This window comes from Hypanus sabinus, chromosome 4, assembly GCF_030144855.1.
Source record: "Hypanus sabinus isolate sHypSab1 chromosome 4, sHypSab1.hap1, whole genome shotgun sequence".
NCBI classification, from domain to species: Eukaryota; Metazoa; Chordata; class Chondrichthyes; order Myliobatiformes; family Dasyatidae; genus Hypanus; species Hypanus sabinus.
Window position 1 is genome coordinate 17,355,675 of NC_082709.1, and position 18,721 is coordinate 17,374,395.

At 39.7% G+C, this 18,721-nt stretch overlaps 1 protein-coding gene and 1 long non-coding RNA gene across 6 annotated transcripts in view; one reads left to right on the forward strand and one right to left on the reverse strand.

Annotated features, from left to right (window-relative positions):
• The first annotated feature begins 2,194 nt into the window (after positions 1 to 2,194).
• On the forward strand, positions 2,195 to 18,712 carry LOC132392530 (uncharacterized). The gene is made up of 3 exons (XR_009511573.1): positions 2,195 to 2,265; positions 3,024 to 3,190; positions 18,465 to 18,712. It is a non-coding gene; the product is annotated as an uncharacterized LOC132392530 (long non-coding RNA).
• c4h7orf57 (chromosome 4 C7orf57 homolog) overlaps positions 14,486 to 18,721 on the reverse strand; it is an 82,727-nt gene continuing 78,491 nt past the window's right edge. The window contains exon 11 of one of the 5 annotated variants that reach the window (XM_059966509.1): positions 14,486 to 17,011. In XM_059966509.1, the coding sequence (XP_059822492.1) occupies positions 17,008 to 17,011 (4 nt within the window). In that variant the 3' untranslated portion in view covers positions 14,486 to 17,007. The remainder of the gene's footprint in view (positions 17,012 to 18,721) is intronic. The other 4 variants (XM_059966508.1, XM_059966507.1, XM_059966510.1 and 1 more) reach the window with 4 other exon arrangements.

An 18,721-nucleotide genomic window follows, 5' to 3' on the forward strand; every position in this document is an offset into this window, starting at 1 on the left:
TGACTGGCATGGGTTTTCCACATACTGTGATTGTTTAAAGCAGGCTCCTAATTAGTGCTTATCCCGGAGTCCTTGTTCTGAGAATGATTTTTCCGGTGTACCGCTTAGAGAAGCCATCAATGTTCTGTTGGAATTCCTATATATAAATTCCTGTTTCTAGCTCTATATGAGAGTCTGTTGTTCCTCCGCACATAGGTGCAGTCGTTGCCAGCGCATACTGTGTCAAACTATGGAATCTCTTATCATTACTGCAGTCCTTTCCCTCGCCCTTCTCTTTTTAGTACTCCTTCAATTTTAACCCCTTCTTTTCTGTATTAGGATGGCCAAAACAGAACACAGTGCTCCATCTGTGGCTTCACCAATGAATTCTGCAACCGCAGCTGAGTGTCCCAGCTCGTGCATTCAGTATCCTGACTGATGAAGGCAAGTGTGCTAAATGTCTTTTTCACCACCCTGTCTCCCCATTTCACTGTTTTCAATGAACTATGCAGTTTTAATGCAGCTCAGAAAGCACAGAAGGTGAAAAGATTGCTTGGTCAGCAGGTTCAATTCTTTTACAAACTAGAAGCATTTTTTTTTACTGTAATTATTAATCCTTTTGGAGAACTGATTTGAAAATAAACTCCATGATGTTCATCTATTCCATTTTCTTGTATTAAATATGACATGCTGTCCACCATTGCTGGAGCTGTATGTCCTATGACTTGCATCTTGTCGTTTTGTTTTTTTTTATTGGAAGTTCTAATCTTTTCCTTTCTGAGGAACCAGTTTGAAAAAAATTAATCAAATATCTACTGATTTAACTACTTGTCTGTTCTGCAGCATGTGTCTTTCAGCCTTTTACAAACACGGCTTGTCAGTCAAGTAGAAATAATAACACTGTGTATAAGAAAATATCTTTTCACAGCACTTGCTGCTGACATTTTAAGAATAAACCAGTTGGCTTTTTCCATCAGGGTGGTTAAAAAATAATTCCTTCTTTAAAAGAGTTGATATATCTTGAATATCAATATACCTTTGCTTTCAAATTTTCTTCTTTGTATTTTAGTTTCAAATTAATGAAGTATGTGGTTCTATGGCCCCTATTAACTGGACCTGCTGGAGTAAACTATGTTCAGTTCAGCTAAAATGGTAATTTTAAGTCTAATCGACTATATGGAACTTGTAACTAGTCTAATTTTCAATTGAATGTGCTTAAAACAACATTGACTGGAAAGCTTGACACAATTTTTGTTCCAATCTTTATTATGCCATTGACCAGGGATCTGTGGACCCCTGATTGGGAACTCCTGCACTAATAAGAGTACCTAGAATTAATTCTATGATTAATGCTGTAATTATCCACTTGAAGCATCCAGATGAATAAATTATAAGTGCTGTCATCATCCTTACAAAGAAGTGCCTCAGGCTGAACGAGACTATAAGTCACATACGTGCCATTTGGATTGAAAGGAAACAACAGCCTTCTCCACATACAGATTTTAGGGACCGTTCAGAATCTCCTTGGTCTTGTAGTGCAGTTGGAGGTTGTTACCATATATACTGCAACACTGTTCCTCTGGAGAGATGAGGAAGAAATCCATATTTTATTATCATGCAGAGTCCCCCTTACACTCTCAGAATGTCTGACGAAGTTCATGGTTTCTTGGATTTCCAGCTAAAATAATGCTGTGGAATTGCAATTTCCTGCAGCCACTCTGGGAACAGTAGCAAATAATGAGTATCAATGCTCAGAAATTCCAAAGGAAATATACAAACTCCATTAACTGGTGAGGAGAAAGAGGCAGAATCAATTTAGTTGAATGGTGTGAATTTTGTGTTCAGTAGAACTCTACCTGTAATATTGGAGAAGGAAATGGATTTATGTTGTAACACACTAGTCACTAAAAGCATTCCGCACAATGCTCCGCAACTATTAAAAACAGGGCATATTGAGAATTTAGTAAGCTGTAAACTAAAAACTATAGAGATTACATTAAATCTATATTTGGCACTAGAGACACCTCAAAGGAAATACTATATATACTCCCACGAAGGATTTTAGAGTAAATATCAGAATTTTAAATCATTTTTCTGGTTTCCTTTCTTCTTGAAATTGAGAGATACAAATAGAGCCTCAGTAAATATAATTAAGATTAGAAACAATTTAGACAAGTTAGATCTGAGTAATTTTTATATCATTTGCAGAATTTAAATACAAGAGTCATCTTTAAAAATTAGGAAGAAATTTGGAAGAAGGAAGTGAAGGAGAAAATCTACTCTGAGGTAGGTTTATAGATTGAAATGCTGGTTCGAGTTTTAGTAAAAGAAACCTTAGTTGATATCAAGAAGAAGTTGGACAGATTGTTACAAATAAATGGGATTCATAATTACTACACTGTGACCTGATGTTCGGTGTACTGGACAGTCTGTTCTTGCTGATATTCAGTATGTTTTTGTGCTGTAGTCTGTGAACTCCTGCACAAGCTTAGCAGTGCCAATCTCTTGAATTGATTGGTTTGAGAGAGCATTTACTGCCATGAAGAGACTGGTAGGGATGCAAAATTATTTAAATAATATTAGTTAATTACATGGGTTTTACTACAGTTCTGTAATTTTACTGGCACAGGTGGAGGTTATTCAAGAATCAAAGTTCAAAGTAAATGTATTATTAAGGTACATATCTGTCACCGTATCCAACCATGAGATTCATTTTCTTGTGTGCATACTCTATAAATCCACAATAGAATCAATGAAAGACAACATGAACTTAGACAGTGTGCAAAAGACAACAAACTGTGTAAATATATGTACAGATAATGCCCTGGTTAAGATTTTTACTGCTATGAAGTAGGTATTTCATTTCAGCAGCTCTATAGAGCAGTCTGTCCCGCGTTTGGCATGTTTGGGTTTGAGCTAAAGTTAATGGGCTATGCTGTTCAACTTAGGAATATAGTGTCAGCCAATCAGGATGGTGGAATTGGGAGGTTCTAAAGAAAGCTGGGCAGAAGGGTTTTTGGTGACGTACACTGATATGGGTCGAGGTCTTTTTGGCAGGAGCTGGGAGAAGACAGGAGGGAAAATGACTGAGGATACAGTCCCTGTTGCGCAAGGTGCTTTGTGCTGATGAATGGCTTCAAGAAAGAGGGCCAATACTCCCGTGGGGGAGCCCGTTTGTTCAAGATGGATTTCGAATGACGTTTGGAAGATGGTGAGTGCTTTCATGAAGACAGTGGGTCCAACTTGTGAGTTAAAGTCAAATTCAACACGAGCTCCAACTTATGTATACGTTTGGACTGGGTTAACTGTAATGGACCCTTTTATTTATTTATTTTTCTTTTCTTTTTCCTACTAACTGTTTGGTAAAGCTGCACTTCCTTCATAATTGTATGCAATGTACAATCTGTTACTTCTTGCTAGCGGGTAGTTGCACAGGGGCTGTATTTACACAGGATTTGCACAGCTTGGGTTTCGGATGGTCGAGACATCCCAATTTCCCAGTTTTGGTGGGACGCAAGTCATATTGACCCTAGATGTATGGAGTTTGAGAATGGTGGTTTTCTCACTGCTGAGTCCAGCAGCTCCAAGCGAGGGGCTAACGAGTAATGTTTCTAGAGATGCCCAGTATAAAGGGGTTTCATACAAAAAAATAAATTATTATTATTATTAATAATAATAATAATAATAATAATAATAATAATAATAATAATAATAATAATAATAATAATAATAATAATAATAATAATAATAATAATAATAATAATAATAATAATAATAATCAATAAATCCCAAGAACATGAGATAAAGAATCCTTGAAAGTGAATCCATAAGATGTGGGAACTTTTCAATGATGGGGCAGGTGAAGTTGAGTGAAGTTATCCCCTTTGGTTCAGGAGATTGATGGTTGATCCTGATGGAAAGGGAGTGTATATGTTACCTCCACCTTCTTCTCTCACATCTTATTTGTTGGGACAATTACTGGATGCAATTACTTGCTGGTCTGCAGTAAAATTAACTTTGCTTTTAGCACCAGCACTGGTGAATGGTGGGGGTTGCAGGAGCAGTAGGAGGCAAGCAGAACAACCAAATGCTAACATTCAGTCAAACTAGAAAACCATTTGTCAACAAATGATTGTTCTAGTATGGAAAGACCTTCAGTCCATTACCATCCACAAAAAGAAGGCACCCCCTTCCACCCTGCCCCAGAGACCCCCTCCTCCCAGAACAGTTCACGAGTTCCTCTGCAGATTTGACTTGCAGATCACACTAGAGCCCGTTCAGTCAGACTATCAGCAGTGCCTCACACCATTTGTTTTCAAGGAAGAGAAGGTGAGAAAAGTGTTCAGGAAGCAAAATATCAAGAAGGCTGCTGCCCCTGACTCTATCTCCCCGCCATCCTTAAACACTACACTAGCCAGCTGTCTACAGTCTGCACAAACATTTTCAAACAATCTCTTGTACTGTTCCAGCATGTTTCTAAAAATCTGCTATTATTCCAGTCTCCAACATAAATCAAAGATCATTGGACTTCATTACAGGCCAGTTGCACTCACCTCAGTCATAATGAAGACTTTTGAAAGGCTGTCCTTGTCATTTCTCAGATCCATAACTCAAGATTTTCTAGATTCCCTGCAGTTCGCTTACAGAGCCAACTGATCCTTAGATGATGCAGTTAACACTGGTGTTGACTTCATACTGCAGTAGCTTGATTCCCCTGGTACATGTGGCAGGATTCTCTTTGATGATTTCAAGAGAAATCTGCCCTGAACTTCTGCAAGAGAAACTCTCCAACAGAAAGCAGTATGTGACACTAGGCAAGCGCATCTCCACACTGTTGTGCCACAGGGATGTGTTCTATCCCCTCTCCTATTCTCTCCATACACCAATGATTGCATCTCCAGTGATCTGATAAAGTTTGCAGATGACACCACTATCATTGGATAATCAATCACCAGAGGAAGTAAGCAAGCTTGTGTCCTGGTGTAATCATAACAACTTGGAGAAGTGGAGATGCATATCGACTTCAGGAAAAATGTATCTATTCTCCATCTGCTTATAATTGACAATTCTACAATTGGCACCTTTCCAACATTTAGGTCCCTGTGCATCATTATTTTGCAGGACCTCATGTGGGAGGACTGTCTCCTTCATTAACAAAAAGGGTTGGCAGAGGATGTACTTCTTGTGGCAGCTGGTAACATTCCATCTTCCTGAGAACATACTGAAGGAATTCTACACTGCCATCTGAGAAGGCAACTTCACATCAGCCATTACTGTCTGGTTTGGTGTTACATCCTCTCGGAACATGTCAAACTACAAATGAATTGTCAGGTCTGCTGAAAAGGTCATAGGTTTCAGTCTACCATCACCACAGGACATGCATGTGTCCAGGATAAGGAAGCATGCAGGAAAAAGTCATTGCAGGGTCTATCTACCCTGCAAACTGCCTTTTGGAAAATGCTATAGGACTGTTAGAACAAAAACTTCACTCCCATCATAAAAATTTCTTCCTCCAAGAAGTTAATTTGATCTGTCATTCTAATGAGAGCGAGAGAGAGAGAGAGAGAGAAAATAATGCGCATGTGCAGACAATACATTCTGCGGGGGGGGGGTGCATTGCTCTAAAAGAAATAGATCTATACATTACAGTTCCTCCCCCTTTAGATTAATGCAACATAAAATTGTATATGTACAAAACATTCAATTCATTCAATTTCCCTTTCATGAACCCATATTCCCAATGAACATACTTTCACAATAACAGTCCTTAACCAACTTCACATTTCTAAAGGTTCAGTCTTTCAGTCTAAAGGTGCTCTGTTTCTTTCAAGACCTGGACCTCTCTGGACCTACGGAGTGGAATCAGGTATGGTGGCTGTCTTGTCAACAATAACGTTCTCATCGCACCTCTGGACCTGTGGAGTAGCAGTGGGTTTGCAGGTGTCTTATTTAAGACAACATTCTCAGTTTCTGGTGTCACGTTGCTGTCAGTGACATCATCTCTGAGAGGTACAGCGGTGCTAGAGAGTTTGTGAGCACTGTAGAATTTTCTTTATTTCTGTAAAAATATGACCGAAATGTGATCAGACCTTCCTGCGTCCTAAAACTAAATAAAGACAACCCAATTAAATAACTCCTAGGGAGAGTAGCAACAGGACTGAGTTTCTTCCATTTGTAGATAATTTCTCTTGCTGTGGACCAATGAACACTCAAACCTTTAGAAATGCTTTTGTAGCCTTTTCCTGCTTCATGCTCCTCTGCAATTCTTCCAAGGTCCTCTGAAAGCTGTTTTGATCGAGGCATGGTGCACATAAACAGATCTTTTTTGAGAAGAGCAGGCTCTATCAGTAATCTTAATATGTGTGTCTTTTTTCTAAGGCAGGGCACCTCTGCAACCCACACATCCAATCTCATCTCATTGATTAGAACACCTGACTCCAAATACCTTTCGTAGAAGGCATTACCTGAGAGGTTCACATACTTTTACCAACAAGTACATATAATTTTGGATAATTTTTCTCAATGAATAAATGAACAAGTATAATGTTATGTGTTATTTATTTAATTGGGTTTGCTTTATCTAGTTTTAGGACATGTGAAAATCTGATCACATTTTAGGTCATATTTATGCAGAAACAGAGAAAATTCTACAGGATTCACAAACTTTCTAGCACCACTGTAGGTCTGCTGACTGTAATGTGTCCATTTTGTTGGATGCAGTTGACTCAGGTGTATTCTTCGGCTGAGCATCCAGTATTTGGTCCACATGACATCTCCATGTCTGATCTCAACATCCACTGTGTATATCAGAGTTCTAGTTCCTGTAGCTATCCTACTGGGAATCCACTTGTCTTCTCAGTAATCACAGGCTAGGACTTCCTGTCCAACCTCGAGGCTCCTTGCTGCTTCACTTGGCACTTGCTGAACTGTTTATTCTGCACTTCCCTCTGTAGGCCTGTTCACAAACAGCATTGCGGCTGTTTGATTTGTCATCACATGAGCAAAGTTCTGATACACAAAAAGGAAGTTGTTCACCTTGTGTTGTAGAGAAATGACCTCCATGTCCATCACTTTAATGGACCTCTTGAAGGTTTGGATAAGCCTTTCAGCTATCCCATTCACGATAAGCTGTCTTGAAATGTTTGTTGCCATTTTTCTTCATGAACAGTTGGAATTCTTCTGACATGCATTGTGGTCCATTGTCACTCACAATTTGTTCTGGTAAGTTGTTCCTGGCAAAGATTGTCCTCAGAGCAGAGATAGACTTTGCTGAGGTGGTTGACTTCATTGGTGTAACCATCAGCCACTTCGAAAGAGCATCCACAGCAATCAGAAACATGGTGTCCATGAATGGCCCAGCAAAGTCAAAATGTACTCTTTGCCATAGTGACGACAGCCACTCCCACAGGTGTAACAATGCCTGTAGAGGTGCATTTTGAACTTTGTGCCCAAGTTTTCAATCTGTTTATCTTTTCCCTTCTCAATTACCTTCCCATTTCCATTAAACAATCTCTAGTTAGAGCTACCATTAGGCTGCCTTTGTCTGTTGATGTTACACTGAGAGCTTTGATTGAGTGCCGGTCTAGTTGGATTTTTCTCACTATTCACATCCAAAAAGTGCTGCTCTCCACATTTCACTACATAAAGCTCTAACTGTTGTGTTTGGCTTCCATGTGTCACATTTACTTTCAGCTTGCCTGTGGGAGACACTTTTTCACTTGTGTGGGTCTTTAGCATATTGTGGTCTTCTCTAATGGTGGCTTAGAAAACAGACTGTTGTAGTCAGCCTCTGGAATTACATATCCAGTTCCATTTACACTGGACACATCTATTGTGGTCCCAATTATTTTGTAATCTGTGTCTGATTCTGCTTTACATTCAGTCACTTTATGAATTTGCTTAGTTTTGTGTTTGAGACTTTTCATTTAGTTGTGCTCTTTGTTGCCTTGTACACTAAGTCTATGAGACCTTGTCTGCAACACTTTCTGCATTTTTTTCCTTTTCATTTGCATCCATGGGAGGATCTGCTACATCTATAACATCTTTGGCTTTTTACATCATTCAGAGACATTTTGTACATTTCACATTCTAACCTGCTTTTCTGTAGCTCTGCAGCTCTGCTGCATTCTTTACTGTCTCTAACGATATTGCAATGGTCAATGCCCATTCAAAGGTTAGGTCTCTTTCTGCCAGTAGCCTCATTTGAATGTTTTGAATATGCATGCCACATACGAGCCTGTCCTATAATGCATCAGAAAGTCCATCTCTAAGGTCACAGTACTGGGAAAGTTTGCACAGTTCTGCAATGTATTCAGAAACACTTTCATCTTTTGACTGGTTCCTTTGTAATATCTAAATCTCTCAGCTAATACCAGTAGATTAGGGCTCAAGTAATTTTGTAAAATTGTAACAAATTTGTCAAACATCTTGCTTGCAGGGGTTACTAGATTGTGTAAGAGACAGTATGTTCTTGGGCCCATTAAATTAAGAAATGCAGGGGCTTTCTTTTGCTCCTCCATGTTGTTCACACTACAATACAGTTCAACCCTCGATATATGTCCCGGTCTTCATTAGTGCTATCAAATTCGTCGACTTTCCTGACTGAATCCATCGCCACTTTAAATTCAGCATGGGTTTCACTGTTACTTATGTGGTCCTTTGTTTGCACCTGTGACAGCCTTTTTGTGCTGTTTAACTCTTGTTGTTTCATCTCGGAACTATCGGTGCAGTTGGTGATGCTCTCCGACATTCCGGTTCGTACTCGTTGCCAATTTGTTGTATCTGTACACAACTACATATCAATTAAATAAAAGTTTGCACGTGGGAGATGGCTTTAACTAGTGTATTCACATTGCAGCGAGAGAGAGAACAATTTGCATATGTAGACAACAGTGCATGCGCAAACAAGAGATCAATAAGGGCAGGGGGTATCATTCCCTAAAAGAGATAGATCCATACATTTCAATCTGTTTATCTAATTCCTTAGCATTGTTCATGAACAGCTTCACTAATGTATATACTCTCTCAAGCCAAAAATCACCCATTATTAGCCCTACTCTGATTTTGTTTCCACAATATACTACTAAATTACATGGGTTCTAATTTTGTTTTTAACATCTTTTAATGTGGCACATTGTCACAGGAAGATCCAGGTAAAGCACAACTACTGGATGGTTCTTATCTCTTCTGCTCATTACAACCTCAAAAAATAATGATTTCCCTTTCATGAATCCAAATTCATCCCATTCATGCCTATTATTATAATATTCAAAAATCCTGTTCCACTTAAATAATAGATTTCAGCATATTCCCCCACTATAGATGACAGGCTAATTTATAGATATTTTCCCTGTGCAGTTACATTTGTTACTCCAGAATCTATAGAACATGGAAAATGACAGTCAGTAGATCCACTGTCTCCATTGTCATCTACATCCAAAACCTTGGAGGCAGATGATCATATTTTAGATGATTTATCATGTTCATTATGTTCTGGGGATTTATTGCCCTTTAGTCTCATTAATTTCTTCAAGTAACTGTTAATATCTTTGAGTTACATTAAGACCGTCAGCCTCCTCTATTTCCAAGCGATTTGCTGTGATTCCTTCCACGAAGACTGCAAAATATTTGTTTAGCATTTCAGCCATTTCTTTATTTCACAGTGTAAGTTCTTCTGTCTCAGTAAAGTTACAGATGTGTTTTCAACAACTCCACATTTTAAATTAGATGAGATTATGGAATGAAAAAGGGTTAACCGTGAAGAATTTGCCGTTGTGGATGTTTTTAGGCCTTCCGTTAGCCACTATGGGTCAGCATTAGCTGTTGCAATGATGGTGAGCACCATTCTTCACGGTGGCTTGGCAGCAGCATCCGTGCCCTGTCAGTTAGTGTCTCCTGATTGAGAGTGAAGTGTGTTAATGCATATTGCACATGGTTGGCTGATTTCTGGACAAGGTCATCAGCTATGATATATGGGCTCTCAGCAATGCTAAGTGTTTAAGGGTGCAGTGGAGCATGTGATATGTATGTCTTGGTTAATAGAGATTATTGGTGGGTGAATGCTCACATTCAGGCCTTTGGCAGTCACCTAGACATTGATCATTAAAGCCATCTCCTCCCATCAATTTTGTACTTGTGTCTGTAGAGCCTCCTTGTTTTGGATGGACTCGGCATCTTTCATCCTTTCCTTGCCCTGCACCAAGACCTCCATTACTGTGATTGAAAAGTGCAATGTCAGCTCTCTTGTGCCATTCTTGACTGTTTACCAGGTTAAGAACGAGGTTAAGCAATGCTGCTGAAGTGTTCAGAGTTAAAAACCAGACCTATTGCAAGTGCCACACTCATGCTTGAATTTAACCTCCATGCTGCTACATTCAGTTAATAAATGGCACAGCTGGTGCTAGCTAAATGTGACAATCATGTAAATGAGCAGGCTGTAGCTTGTAACAGAAGTAAAACTGTGTACATAATCATATATCATGATACCCATAGGTAATTTCAAAGGTTGTCCAATTTAACCTTGATAGTTCCAGTGTTAACCATTCCTCAAACTTGAAAAGCCAGCATGGATAATATATATAAAATACTGTTTTAGTCTTGAATTCACTTGGCCTCAACTGAAAAGTAAATCAGACAGTTTATGGAAGTTACCTGCCATGTGACAAATGAAAATTGATCACACTTTCTTCTAACAGAGATGGTAGTGCTGACCACTCATAAAATAAAATCTCTGAATATGCAGTATGATCCCTGGTGTGAAGCATCTTAGTAAAAGGGTAATTGTTGCACTTGCAACATTCTTTCCTGCTTACATGCAGCATATTTTATCTATAAAGCTTTATAGGGCTTGATGCCAAATTTTCATTTAATTTGTACTTGTGTCATGAAATATTAAAGATACAGTACCATATAAATTGAAGCTAGTGTACAGTTCAGATTTGTAGGAGACAAAAATATATAAAAATGCAGTGCACGACTAATATGAGAAAAGGGATGGGAAGCAGCCTATGTTTGAACAAGTTGCTTTTATCAGGAATTGAAAGAAAAAAATAGGTCATCATTTTACTGGTTTGATCCTATTAATTGGAGTCCTACTGTAGTTTCTGAATATTTAAGTGTTCCAGACCAATGTTCACCGCAACTTGAATTTGGAGTTGTCATCAAAAAGCTGAATAATTCAGTAAGCTCAGCAAGGGGATTGCTGAGTGGTAATTATCATCTTATGATTACCATTAACCTTTCACTAAATGGTTGGAAGGTAAAAAAAGATCTGAGGAACTTATTATTCTCAATAAACGATATACTGTATGTTAGAAAAGCATATTTTTCTTTGAAGATAACATGATTATAATTCTAATTAAAAAGAATCATATCAATTAACATGATCTTTGAGTTCTTTTTTTGTTTATGTACAATCTTGTGTAACTTGGAAAGTTGAGGAGCCTGTGCATATTAGTGGTGAAAATTAATTTACATTTGAAATATTATTTAACAACAGTGGAAGCAGCACTGGAAGTAATTGTAGAATGACATGGAAACTAACTTAAAATAATAAAGTAATACAGTATATCAGTCTGCAATTATTGATGTGAAGTTAATTTTTGCGTAACATTGTTGTCAAATTAGGAAGGAATGAACTTCTTTTTCTGAAAAGACATAGGCAAAAAATATTGCACCAAAGGGAAAAGAAATGACATTTTGTTAAGTAAGTCAAAGGTCTGCAGCCAGAATAATAAACTGAGTGCCTCCACTCTACGCCTGGAAATATTGTCCTTGTTCCAATTTGCTGTAGATCACAGGCTTCAGGGGACTTATCTACAATCTAACTAAAGTACTGTATATCTGCATTTTGTATAGCACCAAAGTAATAATATAGAAGTGATACAGAACCTTATTTATTTACTTATTTATTATTTATTGAGATATAATGTGGAATAGGCCCTTTGAGCTGCTCCGCTCAGCAACCCCCAATTTAACCGGAGCCTAATCATGGGACAATTTACAATGAACAATTAGCTTACAACTGTACGCCACTCTATCATGGGAGCAATCTGGAGAACCTGGAGGAAACCCATGTGGTCACAGTGAGAATGTACAAATGCCTTACAGACAGTGGTAGGAATTGAACTCAGGTCACCGGTTAACCACTACTCTACTGTGCCACCCCCGCTAACAAGCAGTTGAAATGGAAGCACTGTTAGTTGTTTGTTCCTAGACTCAGCACCTTCTATCCCTAATCCGTTGATGTTGGTGGCATAGAATGGATCATGCTACCCACCCTTGGCAGTGCTCAAGGTAGCTAGTTGCAATGGGTATGTCAGCACGTTCTGGACCTTTGTGCATGCACACTGTAACACCGAAACTCCGAACTCACTGGAATTGAAATACTGATCCATCTGAGCTCCCACTGTACTATTGAACTTTGTAATTCTCCTAACAGCCTTACTCCAACCATAGCTGGTGTTCAAGCAATGATCCTGGATAATATGAATGCGATTGCTGACTTTCATTAGAAAAACGTGTGAAGCCAAGCAACTTGATATTTTTCATTTATTTAATGATTTTGAAATTAATTTACCCAATTTCCATGTTTTTGTTATTGTCACATTTTTTTCTGTGGGTGAGAGGATTGGAGATAGTTACTGTCATTTTATTTGGGTTATTGTTGTTGCCTTTTCAGTGGGGGTGGATTTTGGGTCTGTGAGTTCTGATCTTTTCTTTATTGTGCCGGTGGGGGTGGGGGAGGTAGTTGATGTCTTTTCTTTCATCAGCTCCATGGTCTTTCTGTATTTCATGGCTCTCTGGAGAAGACAATTATCAGAGTTATATTGTACATCCATATTTTGACAATAAAATGAACCTTTGAACCTTTAAAATAACTTTAACTTTTTAAAATTGTTTAAATGAATCTCAATTGTTTATGTAAATTTCTGGTCGTCAGAGACACTTAGCGACACTAGAAAAGCCCTCTGATAGTATTGACTGTTTGCGCTACCTGAAGTTTCATGGCCACTTGTGAACTGCTCCATGTCACCGACTGGAAGTGCAACCAGGAATGCGATACTGCTGTGGAAAAGCATCTCTCCGGGTATCTTGTGGGAGCTGAATGTGAGGCATGCATGACCTGAGCTGAATATGATCCGGCTCATTAATGGTACTCCTTTAGCTAATGATACATCCAGTAATAAATTCCACAGTGGCTGAAAGGATATTTTTCTGCACTGAAGTGAGCTGTCAGCTGATGGACAAGCTGTCTGTGACGTGCAGAGAAGATCTGATGTTGCGGTGTTTGCCAAACTCGGCAATTAGCTTGCAGGCGTTTCATCACCAGTCAGGGTGACATTCTCAGTGTGTAATTGTTGTTTTTTTTGTTTGGGAGTATTTGCGTTTATATAGCCACCTGTTTGCTTGCCTTGGTCTTGATTGGCCACAGTTGACTTTTGAATTCTATTGGCTCATATTTCTTTGGCTGTTAAGGGTTCATAGATAACATCTATTTCAATATGTTTCTTTACGGTGTTATCAGAATGTTGGCGCGTGGCTTAGATAAGGCATCGGTCTAGTGATGTGAAGGTCACTAGTTCAAGCCTCAGCTGAGGCAGCGTATGGTGTCCTAGAGCATGGCACTTAACAACACATTGCTCTGTGATGACACCAGTGCCAAGTATGGACCCTAGTGCCCTTCCCTTGGACAACATCGGTGGCGTGGAGAGGGGAGACTTGCAGCATGGGCAACTGCTGGTCTCCCATATAACCCTGCCCAGGCCTGCGCCCTGGAAACCTTCCAAGGCACAAATCCATGGTCTTACGAGACTAACGGATGCCTATCTATCTATCAGAAGAGAACCACGCTTCTAAAAAATTCTTGTGTCTGCTTTGTGTTTGCCTGCGCCAGAACTTGACAATGCTCCAGTTAAAGATTGTCTAAAAATTAGATTTCATCTTTTTCTGGAGCTCTAAATAAGCTGCATCTGAAGCTAAACCCACAAGGACCCACTTTTTATACTGCATTTGATGCGGAATTATGCATCGAAGAAAGATATGTGGAGCTCCAAAGGGGAGCTGCATGCAAAGCCTTGACTAACTGCTACACTGATCATTGGAAGGGCCTCAGACCTTTTAAGAACATTGCTCATGGCAGCTATGGAACATAGAACAGTGTAACATAAACACAAGAGACACTGCAGATGCTGGAAATCCAGAGCAACACACATAAAATGCTGGCGGAACTCAGCAGGTCATTTAGCAACTATGGAAATGAATGAACAGTCAATGTTTTGGGCTGAGACCCTTCTTCAGGACTGAAAAAGAATGGAGAAGATGCCAGAATAAAAAGGCAGAGAACCGGAAAGAGGCTAGCTGGAAGGTGATACATGAAACCAGTTGGATGGGAAAGGAGGGGACCAGGGTAAGTGAAAGGCAGGAATGGAGAGGTAAAAGATCAGAATGGGGAATAGAGGAAGAAAGGAGGGAAGTATTTTTACTGGGAGGAGAAATCGATATTCATGCCATCAGTTTGTAGGCTACCCAGACAGAATATAAGATCTTGCTCCTCTTTGAGGATGGCCTCATCATGGTACAAGAGGAGGCCATGGACCGATGTAACAAATAGCTGTTTGATAGTCAGCATGAACTTGGTGGGTCAAAGGGCCCATTTCTGCACTTTATTGCTTTACGTATGACTGAAAGGGAACGTTCTTGTTCTGACGATAGGTGGACTTTGGCTGCTTGATGACATCAGGTAGCTGTGTCTCTCATGTTAGTCTCTCAATATTAGACACAGACCTAATTCTGCAGCTACATCATTCAAGCTTTTGCAGGATGGCGACATTCCCCACCCATTCTCAGTGACAGACTCCTAACTACAATTTGTGTCTTTGTTTCTTTCAGTCCTTTTTCTGAGTATTGTTCAGCCTGAGGAGGGACTGGTTTGTTCAGCTGACGAAGGGCAGTAGGTGATCATTGGCAAGTGTTTCATCGTCTCCATTTGAGACCTTATGAAGATTGGGGTCATCATTGAGAATTCCTAGGACCTTTATAAATGATTATCAGTTCCACAATCATCATTACTGACACCATTTATTTGTGAGATGTGTCTGATTATTAGGTCTGAAAATCACATCTAACATTGTGGAATTACAAACTCACATGTTTATATCATCTGTACAGATAGGAATTACTGCGTCAATGATTTAACTAATGCAATATAATTCATATTAAATTTAATTGGGTGTGGGCAGAGTTAAGATGGCAGCAAATGGCTGCTTCTTCAAGTTCAACTGCGGAAACGGCTTGAATTCCTCTTTTTAATGTCTCTTTCCTTTTCAAGATGGATGGGGTTCTGTCGAAGTTCATGATCTGCAACAGCACTCAAACTGCATTTTTTTTTATGGTGAATGAGCTCCCGCTCCTGGAATTCACCAATTGTTCATTTTCCGACATTCTCCAGGAGCAGCCTGGAAGACCTGCACTTCTGGGATGCTGGGAGGCCAGTGCTGCCTGCAGGAGAAGGAAAATCAGGATTTTGTGGTGGCAGATGTTGTGGTGGAGGTCTCTGTAGCTGACCAATTGCTCTCTTTCTCTCTCTCTCTCTCTTTCTCTTGATGGTGGGGAGAATTTGCTGCCAATTCATGAATCGGGGAATCTCAGAATAAAAAAATGACACAGCAGTTTGTTACATCATAACAGCAACTGTTAGTTAGTCTCCCATTTTGCTACGAAGTAAGTAACATCGCTCTGTCCCTTGTTAGTGAGAGAGAGAGAGCTGTGGCATGTTGAACTGTCGGGTAAACAATAATTTTTGTTGACTGCAGATCATGGCCTCTCTTTGGGGCTTTGCTTTGCTTGGTTGTTGGTGGTGATGCTTTCTGTTGAAATGGGTGGGGTGAGCTTGATGTTTTGCTGCTGCTTGTATGGGGAGGGGGAGAGGGGGCTTTGGGTTTCTAATTTTTTTGTTATTCATGGATGTCTGCGAAGAGTAAGAATTTCAGGTTGTATACTGTATACATTCTCTGATTTAAAATGGAACCATTTGAATGATTTGTTATCCACTAGTATCTTGTTCCCAATCCAGAACTGGGATAATCCCTCTTAATCTACCAAATCTAACATTACAGGCAGTCCCTGGGTTACATACAAGTTCCGTTCCTGAGTCCGTCTTTAAGTCAGATTTGTACGCAAGTCGGAACAAGTACGTCCGGTATTATTTAGCGTCAGTTAGTCAAATGTTTCTCTCAGTATATAGTATATATTTTACCTTTCTATGCATATAAAACACTTAAGAAACGTATGTATTCCAATAATTAAACCACTGCGTTGCTTAGTAATAATTGCAGCTTTCATCAGGGCAGGGCCTTTCACATGCTCCATTGTTTTCACTTTATCCTTCAAAATTGTTTCAATCATTGACCGACTGTAGCCTAATGCTTTTCCAATGACTGATGGCGTTTCACCTCTTTCCAAATGCTTTATTATTTCCACCTTATTTTCAATTGCGATCGCTTCCCGTCAATGGAACAGCAACACTGTGGGCAGCGTGTCCCAAGGTCCGCTAGGTCCTAAGGACCACCGCACTGAGACAGGCTAAATGGGACAAGTTGGTGCTGTGCTGGGTTTGGGTATTCGATCCTCCACAATATTCCGCATGGGAATTTAAACTGGAGGTGACAGGTTTTTTTTTACAAGGTTGAGTTGCGAACTCGACATCAACCGGGCACGAATGGTACGGGAGTCACTGGATCGACATCAACCCAGCATGGGAGCTGTCTGTCACTGGATCGAACTCTGTTCTCGAGCTCAGCGCTTATCTCAATGTGCCACCAACCGACTCGGAATGGGGGTGGGGTCAGGGTGAATCTTACTAAGAAAAATTTAAGCCAAATACAAAGTTAAACACTCAACACAGTGTCAACGGCAACGACTTAAAATGGTGGACGGCGTCACGATCCGACTTAAAATGTCGGATGGCGTTCTCCTTCCTCAGTTCGTAAGTACAAGTTGTCCGTAAATAGGATGTTCGTAACTCGGGGACTACCTGTAATACAAATAAACAAGGTCACTTGGGTCATCATAACTATTTTCTTGGGCAGAATGACAGAATTTTGCCTGAAAACTTGTTCATCCAACACTCTGCAGCGTCCAGTTCACCCATAATTCCTGTGCTCACTCACTGATAATTACTTCTTTGTGTTCATTTTAAAAGTCTCTCCTGGTGCTTCACGTATTATAACATCCTCTAGATCCTCATTATCTTACAACCTTCGCACTCTTCTAGATATCTATGTATTCCATTTTTTTCTCTTCCACTCTCAGTTGCCAGGACTTCAGTGGCTTTGGCTGTAAGCTTTAGAATTCACTTTCTTAATTTGACCAGCCATATCAAAGTAGCTCATGTATCTGGAGGTCACAAGTGGACACATTGACATCTCATGGCTAATCTAGAGCACAAAACTGTCGGCCTGAGCAAATTATATTTGACCCTCAGCTTTTTCAAAAATAGCTTGATCACATTCGTCTCGTTCATTTTTCTATTTTATTTAACTCATGTTTCAAGGAGTTTCATAAAAATGAATGCAGTTTTGAATAAATTTGTCACTTTAATGTTCTAATTAATTTTAATGTTTAAAAATTAATGTAACTCAACTGTTTCACGTCATTATATTTAGAAACGACACGACACAAGAGGTATGCAGATGACTGGAAATTTAGAGCAGTACACACAATGTGTTGAAGGGGCTCAGCAGGCCAGGTAGCATCTATAAGTGGGAATAAATAGTCGATGTTTCAGGCCAAGGCTCTTCATGAGGACATTTACAGTATATTGTGTGTATTGTTGTTATGGCATGATTTAGAATGAACTGTTTAAATTAAAAGGGTGCTGAAAACTTATTCGATTCTAGCTTTCAAAAGGGAATTTATTACATAAATAAACGGAAGGAATTTTAAAGTGGTGGAGGGGTGAGAAGGGAGTGAAACAAACTGGAGAACTTAAAATAAACACGATTGGCAAAATGACCTCCAACAAAAGTAAGACTACTTGCTGGAATTGACTTACTGCATGCCTGTTGGGGAAGTTGAGCCCCAGACATCTGCAAATCCACAATTCTACTGGAGGTTGGAGGCTGAAGACAGACTGTCCTGGGTTTAGGGGACTGTTAATCTGTAGTGTGGAAAAAGGCTTGGTTTGCTGTTGCTGCTTTGTCCCTTGGGCTCTGCATTGTTTTTCTGAGCATTGTGGGCATGCTATGTGGGTGCCAGAAAGTGAAGTGATACTTACAGGCTGCCCCAGCACATCCTTGGGTGTGATTGTTGTTAACGCAAATGACATATTTCACTGCATGTTTCTATGTATAGTGTATATGGTAAATAAATCTGAATCTGTATCCTTTGAGGTCTAGTTTGTTGACTCCCCCAGACTGATAGATTATTTATTTATTTATTTGTTTGTTTTCTAGAGCACTTAAATGTACAAAATTTGCTTGCTACAGGAACAAAACATTGTATCGTGGTTATGTATAAGAAGCGCTGTAAGGATCAGATGAAGAATTCTTTAAGGAAGTGCCAGATCAGATCTGAGGACCTGGAGGATGTTGCTGCTGACCGTAACACTTGGTGACAGCTGTGTAGGGACAGGGTTCGTATTCTGGAAATGGAAAGAACAACCAGAAGGCAGCAGAAGAGAGCCAGGAGAAATGCAGCCATGGTTGCCATCACCACCACCACCACTACCACATATACATGTCCC